The sequence below is a fragment of the Zosterops lateralis genome (assembly GCF_965231275.1).
Source record: "Zosterops lateralis genome assembly, chromosome: 6".
Classification (NCBI taxonomy): Eukaryota; Metazoa; Chordata; class Aves; order Passeriformes; family Zosteropidae; genus Zosterops; species Zosterops lateralis.
The window spans coordinates 55,635,697-55,655,094 of NC_139761.1; the positions used below are offsets into that span (position 1 = coordinate 55,635,697).

General features: G+C 40.0%; 1 protein-coding gene across 3 annotated transcripts in view; it reads left to right on the top strand.

The window, feature by feature from the left end:
* The first annotated feature begins 2,036 nt into the window (after positions 1–2,036).
* The window catches only part of LOC310910852 (uncharacterized protein), a 34,311-nt gene continuing 16,949 nt past the window's right edge, over positions 2,037–19,398 (top strand). For 2 of the 3 annotated variants that reach the window (XM_083863897.1, XM_083863899.1), the window contains exons 1-20: positions 2,037–2,094; positions 4,449–4,506; positions 5,329–5,472; positions 6,221–6,367; positions 7,453–7,575; positions 8,164–8,331; positions 8,559–8,744; positions 9,045–9,167; positions 9,311–9,424; positions 9,536–9,857; positions 10,191–10,300; positions 10,656–10,773; positions 10,866–10,957; positions 11,438–11,588; positions 15,030–15,139; positions 15,947–16,070; positions 16,917–17,047; positions 18,216–18,325; positions 18,574–18,742; positions 19,082–19,186. In XM_083863897.1, the coding sequence (XP_083720023.1) occupies positions 4,462–4,506; positions 5,329–5,472; positions 6,221–6,367; positions 7,453–7,575; positions 8,164–8,331; positions 8,559–8,744; positions 9,045–9,167; positions 9,311–9,424; positions 9,536–9,857; positions 10,191–10,300; positions 10,656–10,773; positions 10,866–10,957; positions 11,438–11,588; positions 15,030–15,139; positions 15,947–16,070; positions 16,917–17,047; positions 18,216–18,325; positions 18,574–18,742; positions 19,082–19,186 (2,592 nt within the window). In that variant the 5' untranslated portion in view covers positions 2,037–2,094; positions 4,449–4,461. The remainder of the gene's footprint in view (positions 2,095–4,448; positions 4,507–5,328; positions 5,473–6,220; positions 6,368–7,452; positions 7,576–8,163; positions 8,332–8,558; positions 8,745–9,044; positions 9,168–9,310; positions 9,425–9,535; positions 9,858–10,190; positions 10,301–10,655; positions 10,774–10,865; positions 10,958–11,437; positions 11,589–15,029; positions 15,140–15,946; positions 16,071–16,916; positions 17,048–18,215; positions 18,326–18,573; positions 18,743–19,081; positions 19,187–19,398) is intronic. The other variant, XM_083863898.1, reaches the window with a different exon arrangement.

Sequence of the window (19,398 nt, forward strand, 5' to 3'; positions counted from 1 at the left end):
AATTGATTGAGATGCTCCTGAACCCATACCCCAGCACCTTGTGTGTCCAGCTGAGTTACTCATGGCACACCAGCACTGTTCAGGAATGACACCTTCACTGCAGGAGAAGGGAATACAGGTGACCTCACCCCTGCTAAGGAACAGCTGTGTTAATTACCCAGTTCAGCCTCGCCCCGGATGAGTAACAGCTGTATCCAATCAGGATGAGTGAGATAAAAGAGGGGGTTGGCTGATAAGGGAAGGATTATCATGGAGGAGGAACCTTGAGGAGTGTGCAGGAGAGAATTGTGGAGCAGGCTCCTGGGGAGAGAGAATCACTGCTGCGAGGTCTGCAGTCAGAGCCTGTTGTTGGAAACTGCAGCCACAGTCTGGCTGAGTAAAAACCTGTATTCAGTTTGCACACCAATCCCTGCAGTCAGAGGCTGCAAGGGAAACCCACAGCAGGAGCTGCTGCAGCAGAGTCAGGGAATCGTTGGAGTTAAGATGACTAAGCCATGAAGAGGAATAAACCAGAACCCTTTTCATGCTGCTTTAATAAGAAGTCTGTGTCTGGGGTCATTTTTACTCTCTAATAAGAGGGCTGCTGTAACACTTCACCATTCCTCACTGCACAGGGTTGGTTTGATGCTTGATGCAGTTCTAACCAGCCCCCTAAACCATTCTGGTAGATAGGGATGAGGGTGAAGCTCTCTGCACTCCTGTTTTCTCCTCTCTCACAGGTATTCAGAGGTGCTGCTGTGGGGGCAGGATTGGAGAAAAGTTATGGAGACACTGCAGGATGGGGATAAAATCACAAAGGTTACAGGTTGAGAGGATGGATGTTGTGGCCAGATTCACTATGGAATTTGTTCTAGAGGCTGCTGCAAACCACAGAAATCTTATTCTCCAGTGGATTCTCTCTCTGTGCTCTGCACCATGTGCGAACCTGTGGTTCTGGAGTTCTTTCCATGCTCAGACTCCTATTTCCAGAGATGCTAAAGTCTTCCAGGGAACTTCAGGCATCCCTCAGCATCAGCTGTCATGTTCCTAAGTGGTCAGGGCTTGGGTGAGAACATGCACAGTGTCATCATTTAGCTCACATCTGCAATGAGCGATGGGGGGAGTGTTACACCTGGAAAAGATTAAACTGATTAAAATGACAACCACATCCTGAAATCAAATGACTTTTAAAGCCTGATGGGTTTCTTCTTTTCTGCCCGCAGCCATGGTAATGCAGTAGGACCCTGTGAACTGAGGTTTATTCTCTGTGCTGTGGGATGAAGTGATGCTTGTCTGGGGAACGGTGGGGCTGTAGCCCAGTCACAGTCATCTCTAGAAAGCTGCAGTATGCACACAGATAACAGGACTGTCTAAAAGATTCCAAAATGCAAAATAAAAATGCTGCTGCTGTTAGATACAGGCACAGCTTCCTTTTGTACCTGCATGTTTTACCCTATAGCAAGCTGCAGGTGGTGTGCTTTTTTTCTCTTTAGAAAAAGGGTTTTCAGTCCATTCCTCTCCCTGAAAGTGAGATCAATACAACTATTGTAATGAAAATTCCCTTTCCTGACAATCCAGCAGCCAATTTTCCTAGTATGAAATTGTTTTAAACTTTATTTATAAATATCTCTCCATTACATTATACTGCAATGTACTGAGGTGGCGGAATTTTACTGGCGAGTTTAGCATTGCTCATGTGCAAAACAAACTAAAGGACAATCTAACCTGAAATTAAGACCTTTGCCTCGGGGAAATGCCTTTAAATTAAGGGAAGGTGAGGTTAAAGTAGATATAAGGAAGAAATTCTCTCCTGTGAGGGTGGTGGTGAAGCACTGGCACAGGTGAACAGTTAATAAATACGTGGTAATTTGTAGGGAGACTTACCTCTGGCATGTAGATCCCTGCTTGCTCACAGGAAAATGGGAAAAAAGTTTGTTAACGCCAGGAACTCAACAGGCCTCCGGCGGGCGGTCCTCCGCGCCGGCAGGGGGCGCTGCGGCGGGCCCGGGGCCGCTCTGGGCGGGGCTGCGGGGCCGCAGAGGCGGCGGCGACGGGGCCGCGACGGGGCTGAGGCGGCTCGGGGGACTCGGGGGCCGCCCCTCCGCCGCCCCGCAGGTGAGTGCGGACACCGCCCCACCCCTGCCCTCCGCCCGCAGCCCCGGCCGGTGCCGGCCCGCCCCGCGGAGCCCCCGAGGGGGAAGGCGGGGGAGGTGGGGGGTGATGCCCTCCCATTGCCGGGCGGCGGTGGAGCCGGGCAGGAGGGGCTGGGAACGTGGGAAAGGGTGGAAGTGACTCATTGGAGTCGCCTCAATGCACCTGCATTGCTCTGATGTGCTGCTTCTGCACTGGGTGGCTCTTATGAAATAGTGCTTCCCTTGTATTAATATATATATATATATATATGTATTTTTATATATATATATTGGAAAGTAACTAACAATTCATATTAGTATTTTAATATTTGAATGTGGTCAGTGTGACTAAGAGATGGTGTTTATAACAGGTGCAAGTAGCAGTGTCTCGATAAATTTTTACAGAGTGTGTGTGGTTTTGTTAATGCTGCTTCAGTTTGTGGTGTGGGTTGTACGTTCATGCAGATTTTGGCCAAGGTTTTGTCCAGGAGCTTTTAGTTCATATATGGCACAGATCTTTCAAAAGCAAATTTAGTTTGTTCAGCAGAAGAACCAGCATCTTGGGTGGGTAAAAGCAAAAGTGTGCCGGTACTAGGAGAAAGTAATTAAATAAAAATAGTTTTCTTTCATAGGGTGCGTTTCCAACACCAAATTGTTTTGGGGAATGGGTTTAAAATAATATCAGGCTTAGCTGGGTTGTTGCACAGTTTGTTTTCCTGCTCTAGGCCTGTACAAAGAGGAGGGAAGGCACTGCCATCACCTTCCCCAGCAGGGAGAGCTGGAACGAGCTGCTGCCTCAATCTGTCATGTGCCCCTTGTGCTGGGCCCTGTGCTCTCTGACTCAGGGGACTGAGGAGCTGGAAAGTGCCCAGATGAATAATACATGATTAATTTTGGGTTTTTTTTTTTAGCTGGATTTGGCCGTGGCTGTAGGGAATGAGTTAGAAAGGCAAAGCTGCCACTGGGACTTTTCTTTTTGGTGACATCCTGTTGTGATCAGAGCTGAAACCTCAGGTGTGCTTTAAGCATCAGGAGAAAGTTGTTTTATAAGATTAAGCGGCATCTGTTGCATCTCACGGAAGTTGTGGAAGATAAAGAGTTGAGGGATTGCAGCTTTAACTTGCTGTCTGTACCCTAGAAAAAAAAGCAAAGCCCATCCGTGGTTGATTTCATGCCGGGTAGGAAAAGCCTGGTCAGTTTTGTTTCCCAACTTGATTTGGAAAATTCTCAGTGTTTAGTGTCACTGATGTAAATAAATAAAAAACCAAACAAACACCAGGAGGGAGCAGTTGAGGGATTCAGGTAGGAATGCTGGCAGGTGAGACCAGCAAAACGATTCTGTCAGTCAGAGCTGGAATATTTACAAATGCACCTCCATGTTCCATCTGGTGAGTCACTCTGGCCTCTCTGTGCCCGGGTAACCCTTTAGTGTGTCTGGAGGTGAGCTTTTCCCTGGGAGCAGGTTTGATGTTGCAGCTCTGCAATAGTTAAGAGAGGAGGGCTTTACTTACAGGTTCTGCAATTCCCATCCCCACACCCATGGCTTGTTTGCTGATTTGAATGTTACCGAGGATCCAGTCTGGTCTTGTAGGTGATATGTGGGCCATAGGTTGCAGTCTGTGATTCCTGGGTTGAGCTTTGAAGTGGTGAACTGCTGTAAAAGCAGCCTCTGCTGTCAGGCTGCATTCTTTCCAAGATAAGCTGAGTGCTAATGCTTGCTGTAAACTGCTTTCCAAATTCAGGCCTGCTCTGTGGATGTGTACTTCAGAAATCTGTAACACAGGATGGAAAGCACACGTGGTTTCCCTCTGGGTGTTGCTAGTTGGGAGTGACAATTACTGGGCAGGTGCAGTGCTGGTTGTACTTTTCAGATAAGCAGCAGTCACAGCAATTCAAGCAGTTTGATGTTATTTAATGGTTTTATCCTTAATGTGTGATTTTTTTAGCAATCTGTGTTGGTGTAATCCCTGCTCTCCTGCAGTGACAGGCGGTGTGTAGGGTCAGGTTAAATATTAGCAAACTGTATGTGGTTTGTGTCTTCTATTTATATGCTGGAGAGGCAGCTGTGCTGAATAATACTCCGTGGCATTTACTCTTCTCTGGATTATTTTTGGAAGTATTGGCAGTTTTTAGAAAAGGCATGTTATGCATATTTTGTACATAATGAGGAGTGTTATTCCTCAACAACTGGTGGTGTAGTGGAGATCAGACATGCTGTCAGAACTGAGCAAATCACTCTCAAGCATTTTACAACGAGCTACACAGAAGTATGAATTAATTGCAGTTATTGGAGTCCCTGATACTTACTGTGGTATTATTTCATTTGTGTTTCCCTAGCCATCGTGGAATTATGTGGAAATGGGGCAGTGGAGATGATTCTCCTTCCAAAACAGCAGTAAGTACTGAGCTACCATTCATATCTTTTTAACACTCTCTGACACAGAGAATCTGTCATTTCTCATATGCTAACCATATATATTTTCTCTTTCATAAAGCAGTTGTTTGACTAGTTTTACCATGACAGTTTTATGGCTGTAAAAGTCAGGCTGTGTCGTTGTTTCTTATCTCCTTGATATTTAATCTCTCATGCCTGCCACAGCTGCTGTGCTTGTCCTCATTCTGCTTATCCTGCCTTAAGGAAACATCTGTAGGAGTTACATAAGCTCCATCCCCGGGGTGTCTTTGGGTAGAGTAGGTTCAATATCAATATTTTATGGGTATTTATTTTATTTAGCAGCACTTCTGGCTGTCACAACACAAATCCAGTGGATGAGGAGGTTCAGGTGCTCATACCTACAATGCTCGGATGGTTTTGCTGTATTCCAAGCCAATATTGTTAAAGCAGTTGATAAGGTTTAGAATTCCATGTGACTTGGTGTAAAGCAGCCTGCTATGAGTATATGTAATCCATGGAAGTTTTAGTATTGCATTTGCTGACTGTTGTAATAAACTGAGACACCAAGGGCAGGCATTTGAGGAGCAGTGCTGTGTGCCCCATTTGGCTGTTTGAAAGCACCCAGGATCTCCCCGGGCCGAGCGTTCTCCTGGATCTCCCCGGGCCGAGCGTTCCCCAGGATCTCCCCGGGCCGAGCGTTCCCCAGGATCTCCCTGGGATAAGTGTTCCCCAGATCTCCCCGGGCCGAGTGTTCCCCGAATCTCCCCAGGCTGAGCATTCCTCTGGATCTCCCCAGGCTGAGTGTTCCCTGTATCTCCCCAGGCTGCAGGCTCCAGGGACGTGGGAAGCGCATCAGTGACGGATCTGACGGAGCAGCTGACGAGCACTGAGCAGCTGCTGGCACAGCTAAAGGAGCTTGTCAGGGAGAAGGATGCTGAGCTCCGGAGCAAAGATCTTCAGTTAAAGGTACTCTATGTGTGTGTTCATGTCAAAATCACTGTTTAAAATCTCCCTTCAGTCCTTTTGGTCTTGTTTTACAGGCTTCTAGTCTGTTACAGCGGCTTTAGGATGGTCACAAGGAGCTATTCTGGGCTCTGGACATTGCTGCTTATTCCCAGCACGTGTTCTGTTCCAGGATTGAACTAGAAGGAATTTATATCTAATATCCTGCAGGCTTTTTTGGGGCTTGTTACTCTTTTAAAAAATAATAAGGTTGATTTCTTCCCAAGGCTGATTTCTTTCTGCCCTTTTTATCTGTGGATGTGAATAGCCAAATGTTAAAATACTGCGTGTTTTAAAACTCACTGTATATCGAGTTCTCTTTAAACAAAATGAAATAAGCTTTTACACTATCATGAAGGTGTCTGTCTTACTGTATTTTTTGATGGAAAAATAATTCATTATTCTTGTTAAAAAGTCAAGCCTAAGATTTGTGTTGCTATTAAAAAAATAGGGAAATTTATATCATAAGGTTTTGAACTCTGTACAGTAATAATCACCATGTGCTGAAAGCTTAAATAAAGAAGAGAAAATTGAAAAAAAATAAATAATTTTTAAAAAATTAATGAAAATGAAACATTGTAATGTCTCTTCAGGGAAGATACTTTTTGTTAATAATTTAGATTTCTGCCTCTCTATTTTTTTTTTAATGGAGGAATGGAAGCAGGCTGTTGTCCGTAGCTAATTTAGTCTGTCATGATTTTGATGTTTGTAGGAGGAGAAGGAATCTGCTGATGCCAAGCTTTCCAAGCTGAAGCTGCAGAACAAAGCCAAGGTTGCATCATTAACCTCGCAGCTGGAAGAACTTAAGAAGCAGTTACCAGTGGCAGGAGGCTTAGAGGCCAAAGCAGAACCAAAAAAGGTAAGATGTTCTCACATTTGAAAGCAGATACAATTCCTAGAATTGCTGTAGGCTGTTTTCCATGTTGGACTCAATGGGGAAATTAAAATTTTGGGCTGAGTCAGGTTAGGATCAGAGTAGACTGAGTGGGTGCTGTCAGTTCATCTCTGTTTCTATTTAATTCTTTAATTTTTCAATAGAAATTCAGAAAATTTCACATTCCATTCAAATTGTTTTAGTAAAAATTTCTCACTCCTTTATCCTGTTAGCAGCTGGAAGTTTTGACACATGTGAATCAGGCAGATAAGGTTTGGAGAAGAAGTGAAAACAAAGCCTGTCTCGTTCCTTAGGAAATGTAAAACTGTCCTTATTAGCAAAGTGTAAATTAGGTGTTGGTAAGGGACAGGTGTTTTACTGTTAACAAGAGTCTCAGATCTGTTTGTAGTAACACAGTTGTCCAAGTAGACTTGTATTTCTTTAGAGTAGGACTTCATGCAGCTTCTAAAACAACTTTAGTGAGGATTTAGTTTTTCAGGGGGATTTGTATTTTAAAGCTGTGCTGGAAGGGAATGGTAGCAGTTTGTTGCAGTCCTCAGTTTTCCTCAAAAAGTGCAGTAACTATTTATTCTTCTGATCTTTTTTTTTGGCTAACAAAACATGCCTAGCAATTGCACTTGATTTCTTGTAGTGGCAGATAATTTCTATAAAATGGCAATTACAGGTGTGGAAATCGTGATTAAAAACATGCTTAGGAATGGTTGAGTTTACATTTTGTCCCCCAGTAGTCCTGTTTTCCCTCTGATATATATGGGCTACACTTGCCAGATTATTTGAGTTTCAATTGCCAGAGGAAGTGAATCTCCTTGCTGCACATTCCAGTCCACTTTTTAGCAGTAATTATAATGGATAATTTTTAAATACAAAGACTTTTATAACCTTAATACAAATTCTGTGCCAACTTCTACATGGAATATGAAATATATAAGAGAACTGAAATACTGTCTATGAGTGAAGTCTGCTTTTTTCATCAATATTATCAGACTAGGGAGAGGTACAGAAGCCAGGAGTTACCTGTTCATGGAATGCAAACCTCCCTGTTTTTGCAGGCATCAAAAGATGGAGACCAGGAAAATGCTGCTGCAAATCGAGGGAAAATATTAGTGCTGAGAAGGAGAATTGAAGAGCTGGAATCTCAGATCACACAAAAAAATGAAGAGTTACAGAAAAAGGTGGTGTTTTATATGACATGACTTTTCACCTTTGTGGTGTAGGATTATGTTTGAATATGTTTATTTAAATATATTTTTAATTCTGTGCTACTGAACAGCCATTCTGGGAGTTTTGTTGAGGAATTGTTGTTACAGCCTCAGCAAGGGCAGTGGGAATTCTCTCATTGTGGCCTCAGTGGACAGGGAATCCTGCATGAATGGAGTAGGATATACAAAGATGAGCTCTGTGGGTCAATGTTGTATTTAAATCTTGCATTTTGAATAAAAATACTGATTTGCTTCAATTTTCCTCATGGAAAAAATAGGTCATAACAGGAATAAATGTAGGCAAGGGCTGATTTCATGTTGTGGTGTTTTGTGGCCATAACTTCCCGTGGTTATGGGATGGTGGCAGGGATGGGAATGCTGCAGAGTTTGAGAGAGAAGAGTCCAGTAAATGATGATTACACTTCAAACAGAACCAGTTATACTTCTGACTGTAATTTTTGGAGTACTCTAACACAGGTAGCCAGGGAATGATGCCAGCTATTCTCCTGTGCTGGAGATGGAAGCACAGACTATAGACAATTGTGCCTTTCCCCTCCTCAGGATGCTGAGCTGGAGGCGCAGCGCAGCCGTGGGGCCGACATGGATGCCATGCTGGCAGAGAAGGAGAAGAGGCTGGCAGAAAGGGATGCTTACATCAGGGATTTGCAGGTGGCCTGTGGATCTGGTGATGCTGCCAATGAAATACTCCTGCCCAATGAAGAGCTGAAGGTGTGTTAGCATCTCAATTATGAAATCTCTTAGATTTCAGTGAGTTCTGATGTGTTATGTAGAGTCCATCCCTCTCTGAAACACAGTTAATTCATGTGAATAAAAATTTCTTTACTGACTATCTTCATTTATACGTATTTACTTACTTATTTTGTCCTTACCAGGGAAAAGCTTCATGACTGCTGTATCATTTTTCTGCTAATTGTCTTTTGGTTTGCATTGTAAAGAATCAGCTGGCAGCTAAAGAGTCATCCCTGCAAAGCATGGAGATTCTGGTGCAGAACCTTACCAAGAAGGTGGGAGACAGTGAAGAAAAATGCAGCTTGTTCCAGGAGCAGATAGAGAGTCTGAAAAATATTCAAAACAAGGAAAGAGAACATTTCCAAGGAAAAGAAGCTAAATACATGGAAAATGTAAGTAAATGCAGGATTCCAAAAGATATATCTGGTTCTTAGGAAAATGGTAAGAGAGCTACAAATCACCTTGGGAATAGAATACAGGTGCTTGAGGAGGAGACTGCCATTTGGGCTTAGTTGATAGAAACTTGTTAGGAATGAACATAAGTGACTGATTAGTGTATTTCATGTTACTGGAAGCAAAATTCAGACTTAATTTGGAATCCATTATCTTGCTGTACCTTTAGTTAGATAGTTCAGTGTGATTTCACTATAGTTTGTGGACTGGTTTCATATTTGTTTTCTTTGTGGGTTTAGGTACGTTTGTTTCAAAATATTATCCAGGAAAAGGAAAAGGAGCTGGAAACACAGAGAGAAAAACATGAGCAGGAGCTTTTTAGATTAGCTGCTAAATCTGATGCAAGTGCTGACCTAGAACAGGTACGTTGCTCTGGAAACTCAGCAGCTTGAATTGGGAATCATGTAATTACTAAACTCTGTGACACAGTTCAAGTGTCTGGTTGGGAGAATAAAAATAAGTCTTTCATAGATTGCTTGATTATTACACTTTTTCTTTTTGGTAGCTACTGAAGGCTTTGAAACAGAAGCTCCATGAAAAGGAGGAAGTCATGCTGGGAAGAACACAGGTGATCGATGTCTTGCAGAAAGAGCTGGATGCCAAGGACCAGCAATTGAAAGTAAGAAATGCCATAAGTGGGAGTACAGGTATAGTGTTTGACAGTGGTAGGAAAAATACTTTGCATTGAAATTATAAATATTTTTTTGTACTGTGCTTTTTTTTTTAACAGGAGATTAATGAAAACCTGAAACGTCTTCTGTCTGAAAAAGAAAACCTCCAGTCTAAACTGGATGCTGAGAAACATGTAATGAGAGCCCAATTAAAAGACATGATGGAGAAACATGAGCTTGAAATGACAAAAGTTAAGGAGAAATACAATGCTGAACTGCATGAAATTCAAGAGAAACATGAAACTGAGCTGCAAGAGAAAGACCAGGCCCTGGTTCTGCTTCAGAAACAAGTGGCAGAGTTGAGTGGTGGTGGACAGAGTGAATCCAAAGAAGTCAAAGATGTGGAATCTATAACCAAAGAGAAAATGGAAGATTTGGAAGGTATCCTGTTTAAGCCATTGTCACTGACAATATTAAAGGTTTCTTTGCCCCAGACTTGTACGTATTTTGAGCCAGTCCAATACCTACTGCAATTAGAAGTACATGAAACTTGATGGAATATTATTGCCACAGTAATAAAAGTGATTAAGTACTGTAATAATGAGGGTTGGAGGACTACCAGGATAAACACATGAACTATAAATTTCTAATTCTTATGTTTTCCTGTAAATGCTGTTGTCTTGTGTAACTTCCAGTTGCTAAAGGAATTACACACAAGTTTTGTACTAATAATCTCTCTACAGTTTTAAATAATTCCTGCTTCTTGTTTCGTAGTCCAAGTGAAATTGAAAACAGAAGAGGCCAGCAAATCTGAAGCCAAGTTTTTGAAAATGAAGGCTTGGTCTAAATCAAGAATCAAACAGCTGGAGGATGAACTGAAAAATGTATGTGTGGCTTTGTGTTTAAGGCTTTGTGTCTTCCTCCAGCTATTGTGCTTGGAGATTTGATTGGGAAAAAGTGAACTGTGGGATAAATGGAATATTAAAATAGTTCACTTTATGAATTGAATATGAAAATGGAATGGACATAAAGTGTTGATACAAGATGTAGTTTAAATAAAAAAGTAGTACAAATTGTGTTACCGGCATTCAGGAGTAAATCTGTTAGAGATGAGCTGCTGTATTGCACTTTAAATATTAGAAAAACAGTTATTGTAGATACTACTAAAGAATAAGAAAAAAAAAGACTTTGCTATGATTTTGCTGTGTTTGAAACCCCCATAACTATGTTTTCTTTCAGTTGTCCTCAAAGAACAATGATGTATCTGATTTAAGCAATCGTGTGTCAGAATTAGAAGTTGAAAATGAAGAACTACAGTCAAAACTGCAGTCATTGCATGAAATCAGGACTCAAAATGGTAAAAGAAAATCTTTTGCAGATGATCCAAAGTAAAGAGACAGAAGTAAATTATTTGGGTCCTCATGAGACAAATTTATTATGTTTTTGTAGAAGAACTGCTGAAAAAGCTGGAGCTCTATGAAGAGCAGCAGAGGAAGCTGCAGGCTGACCTCGACCAAGTTACAAAGAGAGCAGCTTCACAGGTTGACTTGACAATTGATTTGCATGAGTTATTGATAATTGGTGCTAATTAGACTTTGAAAAGTGTATCAGCTGGATTTTGGAGCTGAGAATTAATTTATTGATGGGTGGAATTGTCAGTGGCTGTTCAACTGAAGAGCAAAGTGACAGGTTTCGTATTACTCAAAAAGATTGACTTCCGCCTACTTCTTGCACACAATTTAAATTACATTTTTCCAAGCAGTTTGCTATTTGTTCAGTTGTGTTTAACATGAGTCATCAAAGTGCCACTGTTATTTTGTAGACAAAATATTTTTAATATTTTATGAAGTCGTGGGACTTGTTTTTCACATAATCTACAATATCTACAGTCTACACTTACCAATTTCATAGATTTTTATTTATGTAAAGTGGTGAATTACGATGGTTTGCCAACTTACAATGCATTTGCATTTGCAGAGGGGTGTGGTAAATTTATTTTAACACAGAATTTCTCTTGTTAGGCCAGTGAATCAGGTAGTGTGGATGAATTGCAGAGTCAGCTCTTGGAATGGCAGGAAAATGTCCCGGAGTCAGAGGAGTCCCGGGATCAAGCCCGAGAAGAGAAATCTGCCATGGCCTTGAGAATGGCTCAGATTGAGGAGGAGAGAGAAGGTGATTTGCTTTATTTCCAGTACAACAATCCTGTTTTTATGGATCTGTGTGTGTCTGTTGTGCTTCAGACCGAATTGATAGCACACCACCGTGGCTCATCTCGTAGTCATAAAGGATATGTAGTTAGTGAAATTGCTGAAATTTGCAATTTCTGCTTTTTCTTGTTCCCTCGAGTTTGTTTTTCATACGTTCATCTTGTTTTATATGATTTTTAGTAGATGTGCTGTTCTGTTTGCCATTTGAGCTGCTGCTCTGTAAGACTGCTTGAAAGGCTTATTGTCTGCATATGATAAATGATAAAAATGATTTAAAAATCATATTTTATCAATGATAAATAGTTCCCCATTGAAGTAGTAAAGCTACCTGCCTAGAAAACTGGTGAAAGTGTGGGGGACTGTAGCATTGGTTTGAATTAGAGGAATCAAGGTGGTGCTTAAGCAAAATGTACCTGACTTGGAGTTTCTCTTTAGGAAGTTTCTCATTAATTCTGTTTAGGATATTTAGTGATCTGTTATTAGGTGCCACCTGTATAGGCCAGCTGAATAATGCTCACTGGCAGTGGCTTGGAGGTGCCTAAAAATATCAAATTACCTACAGAAAATAGCATTTCAGGTAATGTTCGGTTTTAGGGCTTGCTAAATTATTAATTAATCAGCTGATGAGAAGCTGAAGTGGCTTCTATTAGAACTTATAAAAGTCTGGTTAAATCTTAGATAGCTTTTACTGCTCTTTCCGTGACATCTGAACTAAATTACAGTTTTTGACCCCTCTGTTAGCCACGTGGGGAATAATGGCGAATTTTAATGCACAGGACCTACCATCATAATTAATCCAATTAGTTCATTTGAGCTTTCTCTTTTCAATCTGTGACTAAATTATTTTTCACTTCCATGATCCATTTGAAAGCTCAGTGTGTAAGCACAGAAATGTTTTAAGGATCACGTCTCTTCTTTTTTGAAGGATTTATGCTTTGGTATTGAAAGGGAATAATACCCCTCCATTAAATCTACCTGTTAGCTGGCCACAGAGCCACATGCAATATTAATAACACTTGTAAAATTTCCTCTGCCTCAGTCCAGGTTTAATTTTGCTTTTTTTTTTTGTCCCTTGGGAGTAGCATGACCTTTCTGTTTCTTTTTTTTCCTGCCGTTCCACCTGGTGAGCCCTGAGCGTCCCTTCCCCCTCCACTCCTACCCTCCACTGCGATTTGGGCAGCCAGGGAGAGCAGTTTCCCATCAGTTTTGTGCATGCAGGTTCCTGCAGCAATGGCCCCTTGCAATGTACTGTTGCTGATTTCTCCTGCTCTTGCTTCTGGTGGAGAAAATCGCCAGCAGTACCTTGCCAGGCCTGCCATTGGTGCTTTGTGGTTTTTAGCAGTACGTGTAACAACTGCTGGGTTTTAACTTGAGTTTCTCCTGCCTTGCAATACCTGTTTCTTCTTTTATATTAATGAAATCATCCTCATTTTCTTCACTGTAGTAACAGCTGACTCCATATTTATGTTCTATCTGGAGACAAATGTGTAGGCTTGCCAGAAGTGGTTGTGATGAAATAAAAATCAAATTCATTCTTAGTACCACCTGAAATTCAGTGGTATTTTTAAAAAAAATAATAGTCCAGCCCATAAATTGCTGAACTTTGCATGCATTAATATTAGCTACCAATATTTTAAGCCATATCTAAGTAATATGTAGCATCAGTAGTGACTGAAGGAAGTATAGACAGTACATACAAACAGTTTGTTTGTATGCAGTGCCTATCTGAAAAAAGGTGTTCTGGGAAGTTTTTCAGGTTTTTATGTTAGATAATTGCAAATGAAAAGCTTCCTAAGCTGCTGTAAAACATTAGAAAATATATTTACTTACTAATTGTTGTTAAAGCAATGCTCAGTTTAACTGGAAGTGTTTTAACACTTGTCTGAGTGTGCTAAATCATTCTAAAGCTCCAATTTTTATACTTCTGTTATTCTTGTGATAACGGTAATTTCATTGTTTTTTCATGATCAGATACTTAGGAGCCTAAATATATTGGGTTCTTACATTACAGTGTCAGAGGAGGGGCTAAATTTTTACCTAGAATAGATCTTGCTCTTTGAACTCCTTAACTGGCAGTTCCTGTAAACGGAGCTTTAAGCCCTGTCATCAAATTTAGTATTTAGTTTTACAGCCTTGAAAAAGTATGTATAATGATAAAAAATATGTATAAAATCTAGAGAATACACAAAGGTGTTTAAAACACGAATTGACAGTGCAAGAAGCCAAAGTGTAATTGAAATCAGAAGTATAATCCAGTTTATCAATCCCACTTGAAAAGGGTAATTATTTTTTTCTTTGGCTTTTTTACCCACTAATCTTTTCTGACAAGACATTAGGTGCGTAATTTTGAAATATTACAGGAAGAATTTAAATCTAGCAGGTGCTACAGAATTGTGAGTTAAGGAAGTCTGTGGTATAATAATCCTTGGCCAAGTCAGATGAAAGCAGACTATTCTCTATAGGGCCGAATCTCCAAATAGTTCCTGGTGTTGACCTCACAGATGTATTGACATCAATTCTCTGAGTTTGTGGTTAAACTGAAAGTCAAATTTGGAATTACCCAATTAATGTAACTTTCAATTAAAGTATGGAGCCACCTTTACTTTCCCTCCCTTTCCCTGGCTGTGCTGTTGTGTCTGCTTTGCATGGGACGTGTTGTTTCCTAATCTTTACCCTGAATGTGTTTTGTTGTATCACAAAACAGATGGGAATGCACTTCAGATGACAGATCATTTCTAACAATGAACAGGATGCATACCTAAGCTTTCATATTCTCAGTTTATTCAGTGTGTTTATTTACTAGTGATTCTGTATTTGTCCTGGAAAGATTGGTGTTACTAATTCATGATAAGATGGTTTGATGCCAGTTTGCAGTGTAACACATGCTTGTGACTTCCTCAAATGATCTGGCTTTAGAGCTCATACTAAAATCAAAAGTTTTTGTAAAAATGAATGTGATTGTTGAGATTAAAAAAGCATCAGCTGAAAAAGCTGTGGTTTTCATCATACAAATCAGTTATATTTGAACCTGGTAAATTGAACTGAGATGTAATTTGGCATTTTAATTGATTTACTTTCATTCTTAGTATGGTATAACCTCACCCTTTCCACCCTCCTGTAAAAAGTCTTCCTTTAGAGCTGATGAAGAAGTGAAATTAGACTGTGGTTTGCTTCTTCTTAGTGAGATACTCAGACTTTATGTTCTACACAGCAATGTTGGAGGGAAATCACAAGGTGAACGCAGTGGATTTTAATCTTTAATCTTGTTCCTGTCAGTCATTGGTAGGGACTTCACCCTGTCTCTGGTCTCTTTTCATGTAGTAGTGTCTGATATAAATGTAAATGCTTTCCTGTGGCACAAAACTGATTGAGGATGACTGGTTCTTTCCTGGCTGCTCCGATCCAGCCATAGTCTCAGGGCAGCAGGAGCTGGAGGAGGAACTGGCCACAGTTCAAGGAGTGGGCAGGCTGCAGCAGGCAAGAAGAAAAGGCAGTCAGACCAGCAGGAAGCTGCAGGTGGGTTCAAAGAGATATGAGTTTATTTTTACCTGTCTGTTAATAAAAACGTGGGAAGTACTGTTACATATGTGGTGCTTTAGTCTTTAAAATATTAGGCGCTTAAGAACATAGATTGGAACTGAAAACATTGATAAATTTAATGATCATGTACATAGCCAGAAGATGAAAAATTCCAATGGCATCACACCTCTTCCTCCTTTCCTCTGAAAAATCGCAAGGTTCTCTCTGGAGTAATTCCCATGCCTGGAGCCACATGCATGCTTCAGATGTTAAAGCCATTTTTGGCTTCAATGAAATCTTTACAAATCTTTTTGCTGGTGGAGCTTTACTGAATAATTAGTGCCACTTAATTCAGGTACACTTCTAGGTAGGTGGTGCTGTATCTTGCATGAAAATTCTATAAGAATTAGGATGTCATTGTCACGTTAACAGACCGTTGGAAGAATATAATTAGTTAACTGATACTTCAGAGACTCTTAACTTCAGAAATCAGGCACTAATTAAGATATCCAAACATTGTTATCCATTACCTTCTCAGAGAGCTGAGGGTATTTTTAAAGGCTTGCAGATGTCTTAAAAAACCTGTGGGAGACTTGGTTTTCCTGGAAGTAATAGCTGGAAGCTGGGCAGGCCAATCTAGGCCACAGCAATCCCACATACTTGCATTTAAAATCCCTTGCATTTAAATACCCAGTGTTGAGTTTTGGTATTTTTGATGGAAACTGTGGTTTTAGTAGCAGAATTATCTTAGCCCTGCTCACTTCTTTCTTTAAGTTAAACTTTGTTCTCCTGTTTTGTGTGTAGGAAGAATTCCCTTTTGATGGCAAACAGTCCTTCCAAGAGCTGAATGTCCCCTTGGATGGCACTGACTCAGCTGAAGGAGAAAACATGGGAGGTTGGTGGCCAGAGTACCCTTCACCCAATGCAGGTGTGACAGCGACCTAGACAGTTGATGAAAGCATGCACACAGCATCTGCATTTTGTGTCTATTTTTGTTTTCAAATTCAGCTAACAGCCCATTTGTGGTGTATTCTAATCTTTGTTGGATTTTTTTGGCTTGTGTTTCCTTCCTTTTCATTTCCAAGCATGTGCGTGCTGGATGAACTGCCTAGTTCTGGCTCACAAGTGGAGCATCAGTATGGCTGAGCACTGGAATTGGATGAGCTGTGATGCCCATCAATATCCCATGTGGCAAGATCATGTGTTTGTTTTAAGTTATGGAGTCTTGTTCCTGTGAACGTGTTCCCAGTGTATATCACAGTTATGTTGCAATCCAGAATTCCATTCCACTGCTGCTTAATTTAAAAATACAATTCTCAGTTTTTAATGCTGATGTTCTTATATCAGTGGTAAATTTTGCAAATACATCCTATTGTTAAGATGGAATGGGCTCAGTTGCAAATTGTCAATCCAGACCAGTTTATTAATAATTACTTAAGATACCCTGCAAGCCTACATCAACTTGTGGTTAATGTAGGAAGAGCCACACTATTGTTTGAGCCATAATAGTGGTGGCTCAATATTAGAAAGTTTCTCCCAGGTCCCCCGAGTTCATGAGCTCTGCAACTTTATTTTGGTCTTCCAGCAGTTAAGAGTACTTTTGCTCTCTTAATTTTGGGGATGTAGTGCCTCAGGCATTTCCACTGGAAATGGGTGAGATTTGTTTTTGCCCAACACTGATGAGAACTTTAAATAAAGAGCTGCAACCATTTCTAGACTTCAGAAATTTTGATGGACTTCTCTTGAAAGAATTTTCCTTCTTTGACCTGAGTAGGTTTACGGAGTGTGGTTGAAGAGTTGGAATTGGAAAGAAACCAACTACAGGAACAAATACTTTTTCTGGAAGAGCGTTGTCAGGACTTGGAAGACAGATTTCAGCTTCAAGGTAGAATGGAGGCTCTCCAGGTGAGCTTTGGAGATATGTAAACCTGATGATGCAAGAGAATCATTCTCTGTTTATGTTCTTTATATCACAGCCTACAGTAAGCCAAAACCATCAATTTGCAGCTGACAAAAAATGGCTGAAACCTAATTTACACTCATTAATTATGTTGTCAGAGAGTGTGCACATCCTATATTATGCTTTGAGGTTGAAGCTTGTTGCTTTTCTTCAGCACACGGAGAATTATGATTAGGATTAAACTTTATTTATTCTAGAAACATAATAAAAAGACAACATGATTTTCATAATTCTTTGTGGAGGTCTTTGCCAGAAGGTCCATAATCAGATTTGGTTATGACTCGTTTGAATTTCCCAGTTGAGGGATTTATATCCCTCAAGTTTCTTTTCTGTAAGAGTGTGTGTGTATTTAATTTTTCATATATATATATGTGCACATATTTAGCGAAGAAACTGCTTATAGAAGAATGATTCATAATTTTATATAAATACATACATGTGCAGTCTGAACCCCAGACATTAGCTAGACACATAGTTATGTTTTAAAACCATTCACTGAAGGCCCCACAGAGAACACTTGAGTTCTTTTAAAAGGAAAAGGTTTTTTTAGTGTTGCCTGACTGACAAATTACTGTGATAATTTGTGAACCATATTGTCACCAAGTGACACAACCGATTTTGTACTCAAACTCTTGGTGCATTACTCATAGTTCTTCATCTGTTAAGTTGCATGTGTGTAAAAAAGAATGACTGGTTTTAAGATGAGAGACAAGCTTACATTAATTACTGAGACTCTTGTAACAAAGCCTTTCAATACAGGTAACGTTTGGTGTAGAGGAAGAAGGGCAGCTATTGAGGGCGGTGCAGGTGTGTTCTGCCTCCTCCAAAATGCCACCTTCTGTTCATGAATGGTGACAAGTTTGCCACGTTTGTCCTACTTGCTGTTGATTCTGGATGTGTTTTGCTTTTGGTTGCTGTTGTACCTTTTTTTTTTTTTTTTTTTTTTTGTGGTTTTATTTTTGAATTGGTGCAGTGGATCTGACTAGAGTAGGAGATTTGTACTGTGTTTGAAACCCCCAAAAAGCTGTGTGAACAAAGCTTGCTTCCTTTTTGCTCCAGTTCTCTCGTGCTTCTCTGGGTGTGATAATGCTCTTCATTGTTACTTTGTTGCAGAATGAAAATGAGCGTTTTCAAACTCAACTCACCCAGCTGCGCAACCAACAAATGCGAGATGTGGAAAAGAATCAAATTCTGATCTCTGGCTTGAATGAGCAGCTTAAAGGGTAAAAAGAAGGTTCTTTACAACTCCACACACCATTGGCTTTCTCTGCTTTAAACTTCAACTTCTTGTGAGGAGTATAATCTCTCAAAACCTTAGTCATGTTTCTGTTTGCAGTTGTGTTGTTTTCATACTTGGAAGTTTAAGTGGAAAGTGTAAAAATAATGATTCTCTTAATTTGGGGTTAGTATGTTTAGAAAGCTTAATGTAAGCTTTGTTTTCAAAATGTCTAAATACGTATTTTCCTTTCAGATTAAGTGACAGAAATAGTTTCCTTGAAAATTCACTTGGAGAAAGAGAGCAAAAACTGGTGAGCACGACAGAAAAACTGGAACAAATTGAAACTTTGAGGAAACTGCTTCAAGAAAAGGATATTCTGAACAAAGAGCTTGGGGAAAAGTTTGTGCATGCTGAGCAAAAAGTAAGTTAAACTTATAGTTAGTATTTCACTTATTAGAACTGATGAGCTTTTTTTCATTTGTGTCCCAAGAGAATTATTGCTGTTTTCCCAGTCTGAAAGTTTTTACTGTCTTTACAGTTTTGTTCATTTAATTGCTTTGCTTTAAGTTTGGTGTAAGGATTTATTAGACCAAACACAGCTTTGCATAGAAGTATTTACATTTTATTGGAGTGATAAGTTATTGTTTATTAATATCAAAGTATAAACTTCACTGTTGTATAAACTCAATATTATAACTGGTAGCATCACAATTTTAATAGAATTCTATGTATTTCTGTCACATGAACTTCTACTTTTAAGTTGAATGAAGCCTTAAAGAAATGCAGTGTGTATGAAGTGGAGAATGTTGAACAGAAAACAGCCATCAGTGATCTCACGGAAAGAGTCGCTACACTGAAAGAAAAGGTAATTCATAAAAATAATGTAAGAGAAGAAATCCATTTTTCACGGTCCATTTAAATGTCAGCAAAAGTGACAGCATGAGCTGCTTTAAATTTCATACACTGAGCTTTCTGTTTGCTAAAGCAATCTAAAGAAGAACATCTTATGACTTTACATTGGGTACAGGCTGATTACCTTAAATGCTTGTTCTATGTATGGGGTTTAACTTCTCCCTC